The sequence below is a fragment of the Pagrus pagrus genome (assembly GCF_965226575.1).
Source record: "Pagrus pagrus genome assembly, chromosome: 16".
Classification (NCBI taxonomy): Eukaryota; Metazoa; Chordata; class Actinopteri; order Spariformes; family Sparidae; genus Pagrus; species Pagrus pagrus.
In genome coordinates this window covers 16,692,986-16,709,530 of record NC_140200.1, presented here as the reverse complement: position 1 = coordinate 16,709,530, position 16,545 = coordinate 16,692,986, and the positions used below count along the sequence as shown (strand labels likewise).

Here is a 16,545-nt window from a genome sequence, read left to right as displayed (position 1 = left end):
CGATCAAACCAGCATCTGTGCTGCAAATTTTACACTGATCAGTAATAGAGAAGGGTAAACTTCCTATAGTGGTCCCCAAACAGACAAACGTCCACTAAACTGTCCAAAAAACATTCTGTCAGACAGTTTGCACGGGTCTCAATTTTATAACAAGGAGCACTATGAATCTGTGTTGTCAACTCTTTAAAGGTGGTTTTCAGACATACAAATGTAACCTAACATCAGTGTACATGAGGTTCACCCTCAACAACAACCCTGCTGTTGTCTTGCTCAGTCTGTTCTCTCACAGGAGCTTGTGACATTCCTCTTTGGTTTGCTGAAAATACCAAAATAGGAGAAGACATGTCTCACAGTATTTTATATTCAATGTTTAATTAATAACAGTGAATCCTTTGTAGTCTCTTTTGTGTAAGCCGGCGAGCGTTCCCCCCCCCCAGGAGATGCTCATTATGATCCCCTTGTAGAGAAAGAGCTCAGGATCAATGTGTAAGAAAGAAAGACACATTTATCACAAAAAGCTGCCAGTTCAGTCCAACAAAAGTGATGGCCTTCATTACATAATTGTTAAAATTGAGAGTATTTCAATAGAAACGAGGGCAAATCAAATCTTGACTCAACAAATGAAAAGTCTTTTCCTCCTTTTCCTTGTGTGATTTAGAAGGATGTAATGAATAACTGCCTTCATAAAGATGAATGTGGTTTGGGACATGCCATTGTCTTCGTCTTCTACCTCAGACTCCCCTCTTTGATGCACATTGTTAATAAAATAAAAAAAGCACTTACATCATCAAAGTCAATTCACTTCTCTTTGAAACAGAACAGCCTTTCATGTAAAATTTCAAGGTTTCTACTCTAAAGTGGGAATAAAAAACGCAACAGCAGGCTCAATGTTATTCAAAATGCAGGCTTTTGTTTCATCATTAAAGTTCTGCTCCCAGTCTGCTTCACATTGTGCTGTATGTGACGAAACATACCTCACATTTATGTGTTAACATCGAAGATGAATGTAGGAAGGCTGAGCTGCCACTAGATGCCAACGTTTGCACAACTCACAATTCACATGCATGAGTTTTATCTGGGAGACTAATAAGTATCCTGCCAACAGTCACACGGATTGGTGCAAGAGGAGGCATTACAATTACAGACTGATACCACATGATGTCTTCTTTATCAACAAGAATGCTTTATTGGTATCAGTTTAAATCAGAATAAGGCAAATGTATACAGAATCATGTAAAACAATCCTATGCAATCAACATATCTGATCAATGGGCGGTCGTCAGATACCCCGCTGGAGGTAGAGGCCACTGATATCAAGATGAGGAAGTTTTAGTACATGAGGAAGTAAGCACAAGTGATAAGTGGAGGAGGTGATGGGACAAACCCCTGCACGGTGTGTAACATCAACGGTTTGAAGGAGTCAAAAAATCAAGGACTTTTAGGAACCCAAAACTGGGAGAGTGGCTCCAGCAGAACTGTAACTGAAGCCTCAAGTCTCTGGTAGAAGACACCCACTATGCTTCCTCATTGGGTCTCATCAGAGTATGTGGCATTAGTTGCAAACATGAGCTCAGAGTATATGTTATGATATTGTGGAATATTTGAATTTGTACATTGACTGAATGGATGTTACAGTGTCTATAAAAGAGACACAAATGGACATTGAAATACAATGATGGAAAAGAGAGACAAAAATAGCTGTTTTGCTAATAGAAATAAGGAATTATTCAGGATTGTGTTCACGTTTCATCATCAACCCATTTGTCCTGCTGTCAGGAAAACCTAGCTGAGTCACCTAGAATTCCTCATAAGAGCACCCATTTGCAAATCAGGTGTGGTCTCTGCTCGAGATAGAACACTTCAAATACCTGGACTGCTGACGGTGACATTTCATTGCATGTTTGAAATATGGCTAAGTCAAGAGCTGTCCAAAACGTTCAGAGAAGAGATCTTTGCCTTGCACAAATAAGGAAAATGATACAAAAAGGTAGCAAAGGCACTGAATGTTCCTAGAGATATAGTTGGAAGCATAGTTCGCAAGTTTAAAGTTAAAGGAACAGTGGCTACACATGGACGTGGCAGAAAGAGGAAGCTATCAACGGCTACCACCAGAGTCCTGAGGAGGCAGGTGGTCAAAACCCTCAACTGACTGCAGCAAGACTTGGTGACAGCAAGACTGGAACTTTTTGGGCCTATGAATGGGGAACTGAAGGCCTTTGCCCATGAGGAATGGGCTAAGATTCCTCAGGAACACTGCCAGAAGCTGGTGTCTGGCTATGCATCACATTTGCAGCAGGTCATAACAGCAAAAGGGTGCTCTACTAAGTACTAAAGATGCTTGTCATGAAGGGGTTGAATAATTTTGAGACTGCAGTAGTCATTGAAAGTGGCATTTTGTGTTGAATCTGGAGGAACCACTTGTAATATTAGTTGTGTTGAGCGATTTAAATTGTTCTTGTTTGATTTGTTTATTGTAAACAGCTGCTAGTTTGTACATTTTGCCAATAAACCTAATTTGCAGTGGGGGTTGAATAATTTTGATTGCAACTGTATATGTAATAGAAATTATAAATGAAAAATAAGTAGGTCAGTACAAGTAAAACATCATTCATAGTATTTTCTGTAACAAAGCAACCAACCAGAGCAGACAACCTAAACTGTATCTACACACAAATACCTGTGTACATGTGTGGACTAGGCCTCAGTGGAATACTTAATTAGCTCCATCTGTGTTTTTCTGCTTTGACAAGGTTTGTAGAAGTCATTAAACCAGAGCTTCAACAGGAAAATGCTGACACAGTATCATTTAGAATCCTTTGACAACTTTATTCATTAGAAACTGGAGACAAGGCTAAGAATAGCTAAGGATGGCCATTCTGGGATGCCTGATGCACTTGGCGCAGCATTGCTTGCTATCAAGGGCTCTTGTTAATCAAGTGGCTCTTGAAGAACTCCTGGACTCTCCCCCACAGGTCCAGCTGGGCGTCAGAGTGAGCTTTTGGCTCCCCACCAAACACCACGTTATGCCCCACTGCTGCATGAAACGCAGACGGACAATAAGGCATGGGAGGGACTTCCAAAAAGTGACCGGCTTTTGGGTACGTTAGCACCTCACAAGTGTCTTTGCCGTGATCTCTCAGCCTTTCAGCAGCCCGCTTGGCAAACACGGCACTGTTCCAGTTGTGGTCATCTTCAGACACGGCGAACAGGAAGTGGCAGCTGGCACGTTCAATTGGAAACAATGACTCCCTGTGCTTTTCCCAGCAGGGGTCTGGTAAGGCATCGCGTATATCTACAAGCCCAGAATCTGTGAATGTAATATTCTGAATGATAGGGGTAAGTGGAGGCATAACAATGTCTTTGTAGTGTACGGGAAGCACAGTGTTTCCGATGCAGGCATTGACACAGACGGTCGCAGCGATCCCAGGGAGGAAAGATGACATCGCCAAAGCCATGCCACCACTGTGAGAGATTGACAGGACGCCAATCCCAGGACCTTTAACCTGCACAGAGAGGTATCGTGGTAATAATCATGTTTAGAGCAGCTAATATGTCCTGTCGTAAAGATGTTCAGTTTGTAACCACATGAGATGAATAAAAATTCTCACAATAAAAAGCTTGAACTTAAAAATGCAGATCAATTACCTGTCCATTGCTTAATAGATTAAGTAACATAATTTCCACTCTAGAATAATGCATGATGTGCAAAGGACCATGAAGAAATTCCATCAGTCACAGAAAGTAGCCAGCAGATGGCAACACTGACACATTAAATGTAAACATGGGCCTTAATCTTTGACAAAATCCTACTCTGTATGTTATGAATTCAGCTTTCACAATATTCATAATCAGTTCAAAAACAAAGCAGACATCACAAGAGGGGATACAATGGAGATTCTAATACCCTAAATATAACTTTATTTATTCTTCACTACTGACCTCTGGTTGTCCTCTCAGATATGTTACAGCCTCTTCAAAGTACTCCAAATCAAGCTTTTTAGGTTTTTTTGGTAAATCCTTGTAGCCAAGATAGGCCAGTGCCAGAACAACAAAACCTTTATTTGCCAGGAGGCAGGCTTTGGGCTCAGAAAGAGCTCCACCAAATGTGTACAGATCCACTATTCCTGGGAATGGACCCTTTCCTGGAGAAAAAAATAAAATAAAAAAGGAGAGGTCACACTGACATCTCTCCACTTTAATCAGCTGGCATACAGTACACGACTAACCTGGTGGTATGAACAGGACTCCTCGTATATTTCCTTCTTGCACAGGTATTCTCTTCATCCCCTCTGTCATGTATCCTCTCTCGTTGGTTTCAGAGGCTAAGATCTCACCCGTGTCTCCACTCAGTGCTTCGAACTCCACCACTGTTGGACTGAGCACATTCTTCTTCACGTATTTGTTGTGTGGAGTCTCTGATGCCATGGACCAAAACAAACCCATGGGCTCCACTCCGGTGTAGCTTCCTCCCAGAGAGGGTGCACGGCAGACATCCACCTGGCCAGTTTCATCTGCTTTGTACAGGGCAGAAGCCTTGAATGTCATCCCTCTGTCATCAACCAGCTTGGACCTCAGTTCGACTGGTTTGTGAGGAGCAAGTCCCTCGACTTTTATGTGCACCAGTTTGTCAAAGAGGCAACGAACACTGGGGAGAATTTTCAGGCGGATCTGTGAGTAAGCCATTTCAGCTCTTCGAGATGGGAACCATAAATCACTGTAATGGCCTGGATGTCCTTACCCTTTACTCAGGCCTTTATTTTAGTACATCTGTCAGGGAAAATCAAGAATTAAATTGCTGTCATTGCTCTCACAAAAAAGACACTCATATGTGCCTCAGTTCCATCAAAAGCAATCGTATTTGTTCATTAAACCATATCAAAATAGTGTTACTGAGAAACTTTGATGTGTGGGTTTTCACCAAGCTTCAATAATCTTCTTATAATCATATAATTTGTTTTTATATACATTTTTTAGTATATTACTATACAGACTATACACTGTGTGTATTACATTATGGTGAAGTAACTCCGTGCAATTGTCCTTCTTGATCATTTGTATGTAGAAAGAGTGTATATAGACTTTATTTTTATTTTTTTTAGCAGTAGTATTTTCATTTTGTATTTCTGCCATTTTATTGTGTATTTTTCCATTTTGTCTCACTTTTGTCCTGTTCTTAATTTCTTAATCTATCATTCAACTGCTGCTGTAACGGGTGAATTTCCCCAGTGAGGGATCAATAAAGCCATATCTTATCCTATCATATCAGTGTTATTATTATAAATATTTCAAGTGTATATAAACTTTCATGTCTGTCGGAACATAATATCTCATCAAAATATACTTAAGTGTTTGTTAAACAATAACCTTCTGTTTTCATTCATTTAAGGGCCACTGTAACTGATAATAATAACAATAACTGTTGTAAAACCAAATACTGTGAAACCATAAAACCATGATATTTTCTGAGGAGGTTATCATATCATGAAAATCACATACCTCTGGCAAGCTAAGACAAAATTTAGATGTCGATAACATTTCAATTCATTGTGCAGTCCTGTTAATGGCAGGTAAAAAATAAATAAATAAATAAATAAACACTCATTACCTTTCACACAGATAACTACAACTCCATGAAAGGCAGTCACAAGGGCAGGGGTGTTAAATCTGTTTTAATATGTGAAAAAGGCTAGGTTAGATAAACCTACCTACCACTGACAACTTGATGGAGTTGTTCAGGAGCTAGCTGAAAAATGCTGTGAGGGTCTTCAGCTGATGGAGTGCATTCAGGGACATGGCCATGACTAACTGGGTGAAAGGTCAGGCAGCGCAGCTCACTATTCTCCAGATGAAGACGAGTAGCTGGCAACTAAATCATGAAAGCTAACTTCAGATAGTGGGTGAATACCTTCTGTGGTTACAGCTTGAATAACTACTCATGCTAGCTAGGTTAGAAAGAAAGCAACTTTGCAGGTGTGAGCTTGATTGTCGTTTTAACTTTTGTTTACCGCCTTTGTTTTTGAGCAAACTGACTACTTCCTACAGCAATTTAGCTCACACTAATGATGTCTAATAAAGTATTACCTGCCACCAGCCATAAAGTACCTCGAAAAGCGTACCTGTGGATACCTTTGGAAGAAGGAAGCAATGTTGTTATTGCGGACAGGACCCCATGGAAGCAGCACTACAGACTAGGAAGAAGCTGGACGCAACCACTTTACCAAAGCAGGGGGAAGCGCTTTTGAATTTGCTGCCTCTGGTGTTTGTTTGTTCACGACCGTAACGCTTTCTGTACTCATAGTATGTCACAATACATACATAAGTGCATGTATCAAAATTCAAAATCTAAGAGAAATGTATGATGGCTAACAGAGAAAGCAGAAGGTCACGGTTGCCCCTGTGGAATGAAACGGTCCATATATTCATAGCCGTCGACCCTTGGCGCCAGCGAGAGAGAGTTGAGGTCATCCATCTGAAAATATGAGATGACATAAAATAAATGAATTAAATTAAACATTTTATTTCGATCATTTCTAATTATTTGCCGTCATATAAAATTCACTGTCACATATGCCCGACGGTATACATGTATGTAGGAAGGTAAAGCAGCCACAAGATGTCAGCAATGGCACAGAGTTTTAACACTTGGGAAAGCTTGAAAGGTTAAGACGCCCTTCCTCACCAAGAACATTTAATGTTTTATCTCCTTACACAGTACATGCTGAGTGTAGGCCTATGCCCTTGTGTCATCATCAACAAGGTGAACATAGTAAGACAGGCAGAGTGCATGATGGGGAACTCATTTACACCACATGTTCCTCTGTGGAATAGATTATCTGATTAGGTGTTGGACCACCTTGCTGCATATTTTTTTCATATCAATGAGCAAAATGGAAGGTTGCTGGGCTCAGCTGCCCCTTGTTTATCTCCAGGGTAGACCTGTGGGTGTCCTGTAAGAGGTTCTCTGCACGACTCAATGACATGTCAAGGTGTTTAGCAGGAGTTTGATCCTATTAATTAGTGGTTGGTCAGTGCCAGGACTTCAGAACCTCTGGGCTCATGAAAGATTTCTTCTTAAGGAGAGGGGAGAGGAGAGAGTCCTTCATATTGGATAAAGGGGGGCGATTAAGACATGAGTGGGATGTAATGGAGATCAGCGAGGGAGCCAGATTTAACTGTTACTGAGAAAGTGAAAGTAAAAGTGGGTATGTAGAATCAACAAACTAAATATCTGATAGTGTTTGTGCTGATGAAATGTTATAGATTAACTGATCTGTTTCTGGACATCTTTCAACCCTTTTATGTACATTTTTACATTTAGAGGAACAACACTTCAGTCAACGCTTGGGTATGAATTTCCTTCCTACTTACGATCTTTGCACAAAATGACTCATACGACTGGAGTGAACTTTTGTACAATTTTTTAAGTGCAGCAACCTAACAAGAAGTACAGAGACAGATCATTTAGTTCAACATTTAAAGGACAAAACCATAAATAGGTACTAGTAGAGGGAAAACATAGATAAGATACACATTTAATAACCATGAAATATCAAGAATAACTTCACAAAACACCGTGAGCCATTCAAATTCTTGATAATAATGACAATACTAATGTGTATGTAGCTTCATAAAAGCACTCTGAGTTCATTTTCAACTACTCCATATGACATGATTGTTTATATTTTCTGATCTTTAGCTTTAAGACAGATGTTTGCACTTACTGTCCTCCCTCAGGGTATGGGACTAGATAGGGATTTCAAAAATATGTGACTGCCTCTTTTGATGTTTCTTTGCAGTGACGCATTATGATTTGCAAGGTTACAGTGCAGCATGAACTGCGGTTAGGTGCCAGGCGAGATCTCTCTTTCTCTTCTGTGTGAATGAAAGTAGCATTGCCACCCACTTGTTCTTTTCTATCTTCCACCTGCAAGCACATTGTGTAAATACAGTGTAGTGCTGTTTGTTATATAATGAAGTATAACTTCCCATACTGTATAAGCACATTCAGATCTTGCATCTATTTATTTATCATCTTTTGGGTTTAACAACTACTCATCTGAGTGTAGATCTAATACATATGCACTCTGTGATGATTTACTCTCTCCAGCGGCAAAAGCTACAAAGAAAACCCGTATCAGAGGATCAAATAAAACTTCCTTGCAGAGGCAACAAGCAAGATTCTGTGTGAAGTGTCAGAGATAAAAAGAAATATTGCAATCACAGAAGAATCTTTCACATGGTATGGCTATAGGTGCTGGCAGATAAGTTTTTTAGTTTGGTTTGGTTGACTGAAAATATTCCATTGCATTTAAAAGGCCACATGTCAGACGTCATCAGCGATGAAACAAAAAAGTCTTGAATTTATTTCCAGCTTTGCCACTGGTAGTTACACAATCCATCAACCTTTTTCATTTTCTGACAATATTTATTTAAAAATATTATTCTAGAAAGCTAGAAAATCAAGAAAAATCTATTAAGTAAGACTTTGTCAGGGAAATGACAATAAAGTCTTGGATTTATTTCCATCTTTGGTATTTACACAGCCCTATCAAGATGGAGACAAGCATTTTTTTTTTTTGAAAGAGACTAAAAAGCTAGAAAATGATATTTTAGGACTATTTTTTCTCAGAAAGCTGACAAAAATATTCCAGAACAGATGTATTATAGGATTTATGATGCAAACATCAGTATATCAAAAGGTAAAACACAAAAAAACATGCAAAGATATCCCCATTCTATTCTGCATTACAATTTTGTATTTTAGCATTTTTAATTTCTTTTCTCCAGTTGGCCAGTTCAACTAAATAAAAAGATGTTGAGTTTTTTATCCATCTAAAGATAGTAACTGGAAGAAAAGCAATGAATATGATGAATCTCTGCAGATAGTTTTGTTTATATGTTTATATCAAGGATTCGGATTTACCCATTTTTTTTTAGATTCCACTATTATTAAAGGGGCATCAGAGCCATTCACCACCAGAAATCTCTACAAAGGCACTTACACCATAATACATCCAATTTTCTGGTATGTGTTTGCAGCATTTATTGTCCTGAATGCTGCTGGATTCTTTTGTTTCCCCCCCAACACATCCTGTGCTTTTATTTTGAAGTCGAGCCCTGTGGTTGGGCCTGACACATTAGGATCCGCCCTTTTAACGAGGTAGCCATGGAGACCGCGCGAGAGCGAGGCAGCTGGTAGAGTTCTCACAGCGAGTGTTTCCGCACACCTCGAATAAAGAGCTGGCGAGCCGAGGACAGGGAACAACACAGCGGCGCGGACGTAACTACACGACGAAAACTGTATATTTTTCTTTAAATTCCGCCACATTCTCGTTTGGGTGTCGCCATTTTTTACGAGCGTTAATGCCTCGAATGTGAAGCGGTGAGAGGAGGGCTCGCTGCTGGTAACCTTTACGTTGGTGAGTTTTTTTTCTTGGTTGTTTTTTTTTTTTTTCGCAAGCTAAGCACACATAGGCCACTACGAGATCTCCTGCTCTGCCTTTCGCTTTCTGCCTGTCCTGTATTCGTCGACTTCATGGTTACAAACGGGGAAAGAGTTACGCATGCTAGGGTAAATGTTTAGCAATTTGTTAACGAGAATAACGAGTTGTCAGTTTTGTTTTTGTGTCGGCTAACTAACCTAACGAAGTGTGTTGTTACAGTCATTAAGCTAGTCGTGATCCGCTAATATCTGTTAACGTTAAGATAACTAATCTAACTACATGTTTATGACATGTCTGCCGTGTTTAGCTGGCTTTAAGTCTTGGTTAGCTAACGTACAGTTGCTTGACAAAGTGCTTACAGACACAATAAAACAGAAAACCGGCTCGAGTAGCTAGTTAACAGTTAACAGCTGTAGCCTTACTGTATTGTTACATTCTGGTCATGTGAACAATAAGTACAAGCTAGCTGAGTGACAGAAAACGTCGCATTGAATCCTGATTTTATGGCGTATTAACGTCAGACTAACTGAAACAAATATCTTACAGCTGTAGCCTGTGTGTTGCTGTGGTTGTGTCTTTGTTTTTGTCTGAGTGTGTGTGTGTGTGTGTGTGTAGTCCTGGCAGCCCACCACACTCTTTGTTTAAATAGCTCGCAGTACAGTTGCACGTGTCGAAGCGTGTGACTCTGCTTCAGAGCCGCTGTAAAGCCAGTTGACCACGTTTCATACAGTTACAGGGCTTGTATTATTATTATCGTTATTATTGAATCTCGAGGGTCTGCCTTCTCGGATATTCCTGACGCTGTTATTTCCGTCACCCTCGCTTTATGTTCCAGTAAAAGTTAAGTGAGTCGTTTCCTGTTGGCTTTTGTGAGGAAAGATATGACACATAACCAAAGCAAACTGTCAGGGAAGTCCAGATGTGAGCTGTTGCTTATCGTCATAATGAAGACTAAACATTTTGTGAGACCCTTTAAGCCAGGAAGAGGAAGGTAATGTTCCCTTTTTAAGCAAACAGCTTTTTTGAGTTGGCTAATGTTTTGATCAAATCATGGTGCACCACATGTTGTTGTTGTGGAGCTAGGGTTGAGGATATGATCATGCATTCCTAGAGACAGTTTTGCCACACAGTTTACACTGTGGTAGCTATCCCTGCTTTATGGCATCATTGTATTTTAGTTTAGATATTTTCACTTCCTTGATGTGATATGGTTTAGCCAAAACCAGTCAATCCCTTTATCCACTAAGGGTTTCTCAGTGTACAAGCATCATAACTGCTTTTTAACACAATTACCACTGCTGTAAATGAATCCAGCCCGCCTACAATAAGATTTTTGATGGTAAAAGTAATTTTATGCAAGGCATTGTGTGGTTATGTGCCCGCTTATGCTATTTTATGATGTTTTTAATCACACTAAACTGTTGTTGCTGTATTTTCAGTGTTCGACAGTATCCAATGTTTTCATAATGTTTCGAGGCAGCGTATTTTGCTGGACAAAACTGATTAGAGCACATTTTTTTAATGTGTCATAATCACTCACTTGACTCCCATTGTTCAGACTGACACATTTTGTTTTTACACATTGTCCACATTCTGGCTTTCACAGAGCAACTAGCAGATATACAATGTGCAGCTTTAATGGTTCTCAATTTAAACCCCATTGTGTAGCTGCAGTGTGATTTTTATAACTCCCAGTCCAGCATTCAGAGGCCTTTTCTGTTTGACAACATAGCTTAGAGAAAACATCTTGTGAGTAAAGATAAGAACACTGTGTTTGGCTTCAATCCCATTCTCAGATATCCCAGCCTTTCACCGCTGTCAACATAACATTTGACAGCGTGTCTCTCATTTTTAGTATGTCTCCCCTTGTATTCTCTTGTTTCATCTTGCTTCTCTCTCCTTATGTTCTGTCTTTCTGCTCTCTTTTTCTCTTGTCTCCATCTTTCTGTCTCTTTCTGTCCCCTTCCTTGCGGCAGTACACAGGGATGCTCAGCCGCTGTGGGGCTTAACACTACATAATACTTCATAACAAAGACTCCTTTCTGTGCTGCCATGCAGAGCCCCATCTCTGGGCTCCCTCCGCAGGCCCAGGCGGGCTCTACCAGCAGCAGTAGCAGCACTGGGGCCTATCGGGTGGAAATCTCCTCCCGGCTGTTTCTTTGGCACACTGAGTGCTCTCTGTTCCCGGACACATGCCTGTGCTGCTGCTCTCCTTGGCTCCCTTTGCATTCCAGGAGCCCCTGGCAGCTGAAAAACTGCAGAAGCAGCCTGCTGGCTGGCTGGTTGTCTCACTGGTGTCTGAAGTGGAGAGTTGCATAGGTTTTTCCCCAAGTGGTGGACTAAATAGACTAAGTATTTATGCTTTATAAACCTCTACTTTCCTAATACAGTGGGCGGAAGCATGTCTCACAAAATTGACAAATAGCGTTGCTATTTTCATAAAAGTTCTCAAGGGCTGAAACAAACAATTATTTGCATTAGTAATTATTAGGATTGCGCAGTTAATCAAAATGTCTACTACATCCAAATCACAGAAGTGTGCAGTTTTTTGATAACGGTAAAATGTGTGACAAAACAGCATTATAATAAAGAACTGTAGTGCTGCAGAGCCTATAAATCTTGTTCTCAGATGTAAGTCATATTTATTTGGCACAAACAGACAAATGTCACATCATTGTGATTTTGGTAGTTATTGTTGAAAACACAGTGAAAATGAAAATCAGGTTGCCCCAGTGGTTATATATTTTTTCAGTGTAAAAGTAAAAAAGCAGATTTGACCTTGGAGAAGCTGCAATTAGCATGTTTAGCATTTTTTGCTTGATATGAAAGACTTTGGCGAGTACAGTATTTTAATAACCTACAAGTACTGCAACCCTTCGAGATACCCAGCAGAAAATGGATGCACAATTGTTGAATCATTTCAACTTTAGTTGATTTCAAGTGGAAACAGACAGCTCCGTCCCCCTAGTTCACGAGCAACCTAATTGCCAGAATAATTGTTGGTAGAATACGTTTCTGCAAACCACTGATAAGTTAAAACTTGACATTTTCTTTATGTTGCAACTTTACGTTTCCTAAAGTTCAGTTTTCTTTCTCTTGTGAAAACAATGTGTTCATGCCCTGGTTAGGTCTAGGCACAAAAATCACATGGTTAGGGTTAGGGAAACACCTTGTTTTGAAATAGACTGGAAATTGCCTCCTTAAAAATGTAAAAATGTATTCTGTTTTTATCAGAGCAGCAACTACCAACAACACAGGACAAAATGTGAGTTTGTTCTTTCATTTAGTTGATAATGGAGACCTAAAAGCAGATAGAAATACTGCCCGGCTGCTGGATCACCAGTCAGCCTTCAGTTTCCAGAAATATTTCATGACCGGTCACAGACAAAATGGTATAATGAATGCAGGATTTACAGAGAACCAATCTAAACGTAGATGGTGTCATTGTTCTATATCCACTACATTGTGCAATCAATCATAATGATACGTTAAAGCAAAACCTTGTCTAGCCAGTTTAAGCAATATTTTAAATACTCTGGAACCAGAACATCGAGTATAACAACATATGTCTTGATAAATCATTTAAATAAAACAGGACTAACGTCAAACATAAATATATGTTATATGAAAAGAAATGTCTTCATTTTGATCTGGCCCAGCATGATGTTCAGTTTCAACACAGCTTTTTAAAGTGGGCACCTTCAGAGCAGCTTTGTTCTGGTTGTGGCAGTAATTCCCTCTTAAGGATGCCATTTTCCACTGTCTTGTTCAAATCTGACAGTGAGCTGCAACACTCTATTTAATTATTAAAAGAGGTTCCAGCCACTCTAAGCTTTATTTAATATGAAACAAGGAAGTTGGCTTGTTCTTTTGTATGAAACCAGGTCGTGTTTGCCTTTCATGCAACATCGGTGTGTCTTTTAGTAACCTTTGGTGCTTCAAATTCGATAAGACATATCGTAATCACATTAATATAATAGCTTGAATGTCAGCCATTTAAAATGGCTTTGAAATTATACCGATAGCTATTCAAACATTCACTGTTCAACTGTACACACACCAACGTCATTACAAGCCCTAATCTGTGATCTGGATGCGCTAATGTTACCTGCGTACTTGCAGCTGTAGGCAGGAAGTGTTTGTTTATGCGGTTTTACACAACATTTTGTTCCAGGAAAAAGAAACTAAATCTCTTGAAGGTTTAAAAATAGCAGCACAGTCTTTAATGTGATGTGTCAAGTTAATCATATTGGGCAGCATCTGAGAGGAAACACAGACAGGTGCAAGTTAGAAAGTTGTCATCCAAACTTGAAAGTATTTCTGTTCTTTCACTGTCAAACTACCTGCTGTGTTAGCATGAACGTGAAGTCAGTGCATTAAAAGATCTACTAAAATACCCTTTAAGGCTCCAAGCTATCTTGTTCTAGCTAATTGGAAGGCTCTATTTTGTGAGATACCATAGCACAGCGTTAATGACGTTCTCATTTCTTAGACGCTCTTGTGTGAAAGCAATTAGGCTGATTCTGCTTAAGTTTTCAGTTTGCAAACACACTGGCCGGTCAATATTCTGCCCTCAGCTCTCTCTGGAGGGCATTCCTACATTATAAATGCCATCCCAAGTGGTTGTTCACATCCCAACAAGTGCCTTTGAACAAAACGCGTGTTACTTTTTGTCTTGACTTTGACTCTTATTTGTCGTGGATATTTCTAAGACGTTCATCTGGCAAGAACAGCATCTGTGTTAGTTACGTAGGGCCTCTCTGTAACCCAGTGCTTTGATCCCAACATGGACAAATGAGAAAGCGTCTATGGATCAAATGGCTGGCACAGGTCCCCTGCATGTGTTTTTGACTGTATGCCCTTTGGCTCAACGCAATACCCAAACTGTCCTGCCAAAACCGACTCACGTCACTCTCTCCCACTGCCTTGCTCCGCATGCAGGTATGACTCTCCATCCTATTATTGTGGACATCACAAAGGTGGCAGGTAGTAGGGGGTCCAGCTCTGTGTGTCGGAAAGTAGCTAACCCTTTTTTCCTGCTTTACCTTTTTTTCGGTTAATAGTTTTGTCTAAAAAATGTCAGAAAATTGTACAATGCAGCTGAACTGATTTATCATTTATTCGATCCACTGAAAATTAAACTGCAATTATTGTGATAACTGTTTTGTCTTTTTAGTCATTTTCCAAGAACAAATCCCAAAAATGCTCTGTTTTTTTCTTCTCAAATGAGATGATGTGCTACTCTTGTGAGTCATTCGTCTTTATAAACTGAATATTATCACTAAGAATTGTCTTTCAAATTAGCTGGAGATTATTAATTAACTCATTGTTACAGCTCAATGGAATATATCTATATACAGTCATCTAACCATAGGGCAGCAAAATACGGTAAAGGAAAACAAAAGTAGAGCTGGTTTGACATATCATGTGATTGCGATATGATTCATGAATAGTAGGAATGATCATTTTTGCATCACAATTTTCATTTTCACTCAAAAAATATATACAAATCATGATGACGTGACATTTGTTGGAGCCTGTACAAAACGAATATGTTGTCTTACATCTGGAGAACAGGATTTGTAGGCCAGGTACTCTCTGCAGCACTACAGTACTTCATTATAATGCTGTTACCCTCTGTGATTTGGATATTGCACTTGGTCATATTGAATATTGTGCAGCCCTACTGGGTTGTGCATGTGCGTTTCCAGTTACTTCCCTCATCACGGTAGTTCTGGGTCGTCCATGGCAGTGCAAGTAGCCATGCAGCCGATCTGCAATCAAATTCGCGGCTCTCTAAGTGCAGCCATACCATTACTGTAGCCATTAGCTCAGCAGTCTTGTGTGACTGTAATGGGCCCTCTGCCTGCTCTTGAGGATATGCTGCCTGGCAGCAAGCTAGTTCCTTATAAAATGCAACTACTGCTACTTTATTCCACTCTCTCTGAAACAACATGACCAAGCCTATGTGCACCTGCATCTCATTTATGTAATGACAGTGTGAGTCTTGTTGTATCCCCCCCAATCAACTGACAAATGCTTTTAGGAAGTTAGTGAAGTTGGTATCATGGAGAGAGGTTTGTGAAGAGAGGATGAGGTTGTCGTATGGATGTGTTTTTCATCCCTCTGGTGCCATTTAAAGGTGTCTCACAGTAACTCTGCTGTCATCCAGCTGTTCTTGGAATGCACAGTTTGATTTTATATTAACTTTTTTGCCGACACAACAGATACCACTTAACCAAACCCACATCAAAGAACTAGTGGCAAGGGTAGCTGTATGTTGCATTGCCTGTGTCAAGACCAAAAAGCTGTACTTGACCGTACCGCAACGACCACAGCTGACAGCCTACTACCTTTTATGTTTTCCACCTGTGTGAACGGTAGTCTGTATTCCTTGTTTGAAAGTAGAAGACCCGGGACTGTGGAAAAACCAACTGTATTTTTTGAAACCACTCTCGCCACTTTCAAAGCGTTGCAAATGGTACAATGGTATTTTCCCTTTCTTTTTCTGTTTCTCTTATCGTGCACTGCCGCCAATTCTACATGGGATTGGCAGAAGTGTCAAGGCCTTAAAGTAGATATGAACTTAGACAAACAGAGTAACAACATTTGTTGCAGTCAATGCAGTAATATGTGTTAGAAGGAACAAAACAGAAGCTTATGAGGCTGATGTAGTTTTCATTTTATACAGAATGTTGACCAGATGAGCGGCTAAAGAATACAGGAGATATTTCAGAATATAGCACCTGAAATAGTTTACATAATTTAGCCATCAAACTCACATCACAGCATATGGCAGAGTAGCGTCACAGCTGAGCAGAGGGTGGTATGGCATCTGTTTTTCCATTCAACTGTAAAGTACTGTACCCTCTTTTTCACATTTCTTTCATAAATACATTTAAGGAATTCCTGCTTCAAAAGTTCTACATTTATCAAAGCACAAACTTATATTTCACAGAAAGACATATATTTGCTGCTCAGACACCAGGGAGCAGTCGGAGTCATAAACTGATTTAAATTTTATTTATTTTATGATGAAGCTTTAGGAAAATGCAGCTCTCTCTGCCCATTGGGACTTTTGCTAAAGTTGCAGTTGTAATCA

The 16,545-nt window shown here is 39.8% G+C and overlaps 2 protein-coding genes across 13 annotated transcripts in view; one reads left to right on the top strand and one right to left on the bottom strand.

Moving 5' to 3' along the window:
- Positions 1-1,163: 1,163 nt before the first annotated feature.
- acot20 (acyl-CoA thioesterase 20) lies at positions 1,164-6,204 on the bottom strand. Of its 11 annotated transcripts, XM_084377645.1 has the most exons (7): positions 6,082-6,167; positions 5,710-5,866; positions 5,497-5,554; positions 4,739-4,767; positions 4,227-4,645; positions 3,940-4,142; positions 1,164-3,503 (listed from the first exon to the last, which is right to left on the bottom strand). In XM_084377645.1, the coding sequence occupies exons 5-7, from the start codon at positions 4,543-4,545 to the stop codon at positions 2,916-2,918; spliced, it is 1,110 nt and encodes a 369-aa protein (XP_084233771.1). In that variant the 5' UTR covers positions 4,546-4,645; positions 4,739-4,767; positions 5,497-5,554; positions 5,710-5,866; positions 6,082-6,167; the 3' UTR covers positions 1,164-2,915. The 11 variants fall into 11 exon arrangements, with proteins under 11 accessions (XP_084233771.1, XP_084233763.1, XP_084233769.1 ...); XM_084377637.1 differs by lacking the exon at positions 5,497-5,554 and having other exon boundaries at positions 5,706-5,866; XM_084377643.1 differs by having other exon boundaries at positions 4,227-4,767.
- Positions 6,205-9,197: 2,993 nt separating this feature from the next.
- Positions 9,198-16,545, top strand: part of susd6 (sushi domain containing 6) — a 34,718-nt gene continuing 27,370 nt past the window's right edge. The window contains exon 1 of one of the 2 annotated variants that reach the window (XM_084378066.1): positions 9,198-9,419. The gene's annotated coding sequence lies outside the window, so the exon portion shown is untranslated. Of the gene's footprint in view, positions 9,420-9,495; positions 9,572-16,545 lie in introns of those variants that run through there. The other variant, XM_084378067.1, reaches the window with a different exon arrangement.

What these genes read in the sequence shown, in the direction of transcription:
- acot20 (XM_084377636.1), bottom strand. Translation starts at nt 4,683, where the DNA reads ATGGCTTACTCACAGATCCGCCTGAAAATTCTCCCCAGTGTTCGTTGC. An exon ending in AGTCCTGTTCATACCACCAG is followed by an intron (nt 4,143 to 4,226) that starts GTTAGTCGTGTA and finishes TTTTTTCTCCAG; the next exon opens with GAAAGGGTCCATTCCCAGGA. An exon ending in ATCTGAGAGGACAACCAGAG is followed by an intron (nt 3,504 to 3,939) that starts GTCAGTAGTGAA and finishes CTCTCTGTGCAG; the next exon opens with GTTAAAGGTCCTGGGATTGG.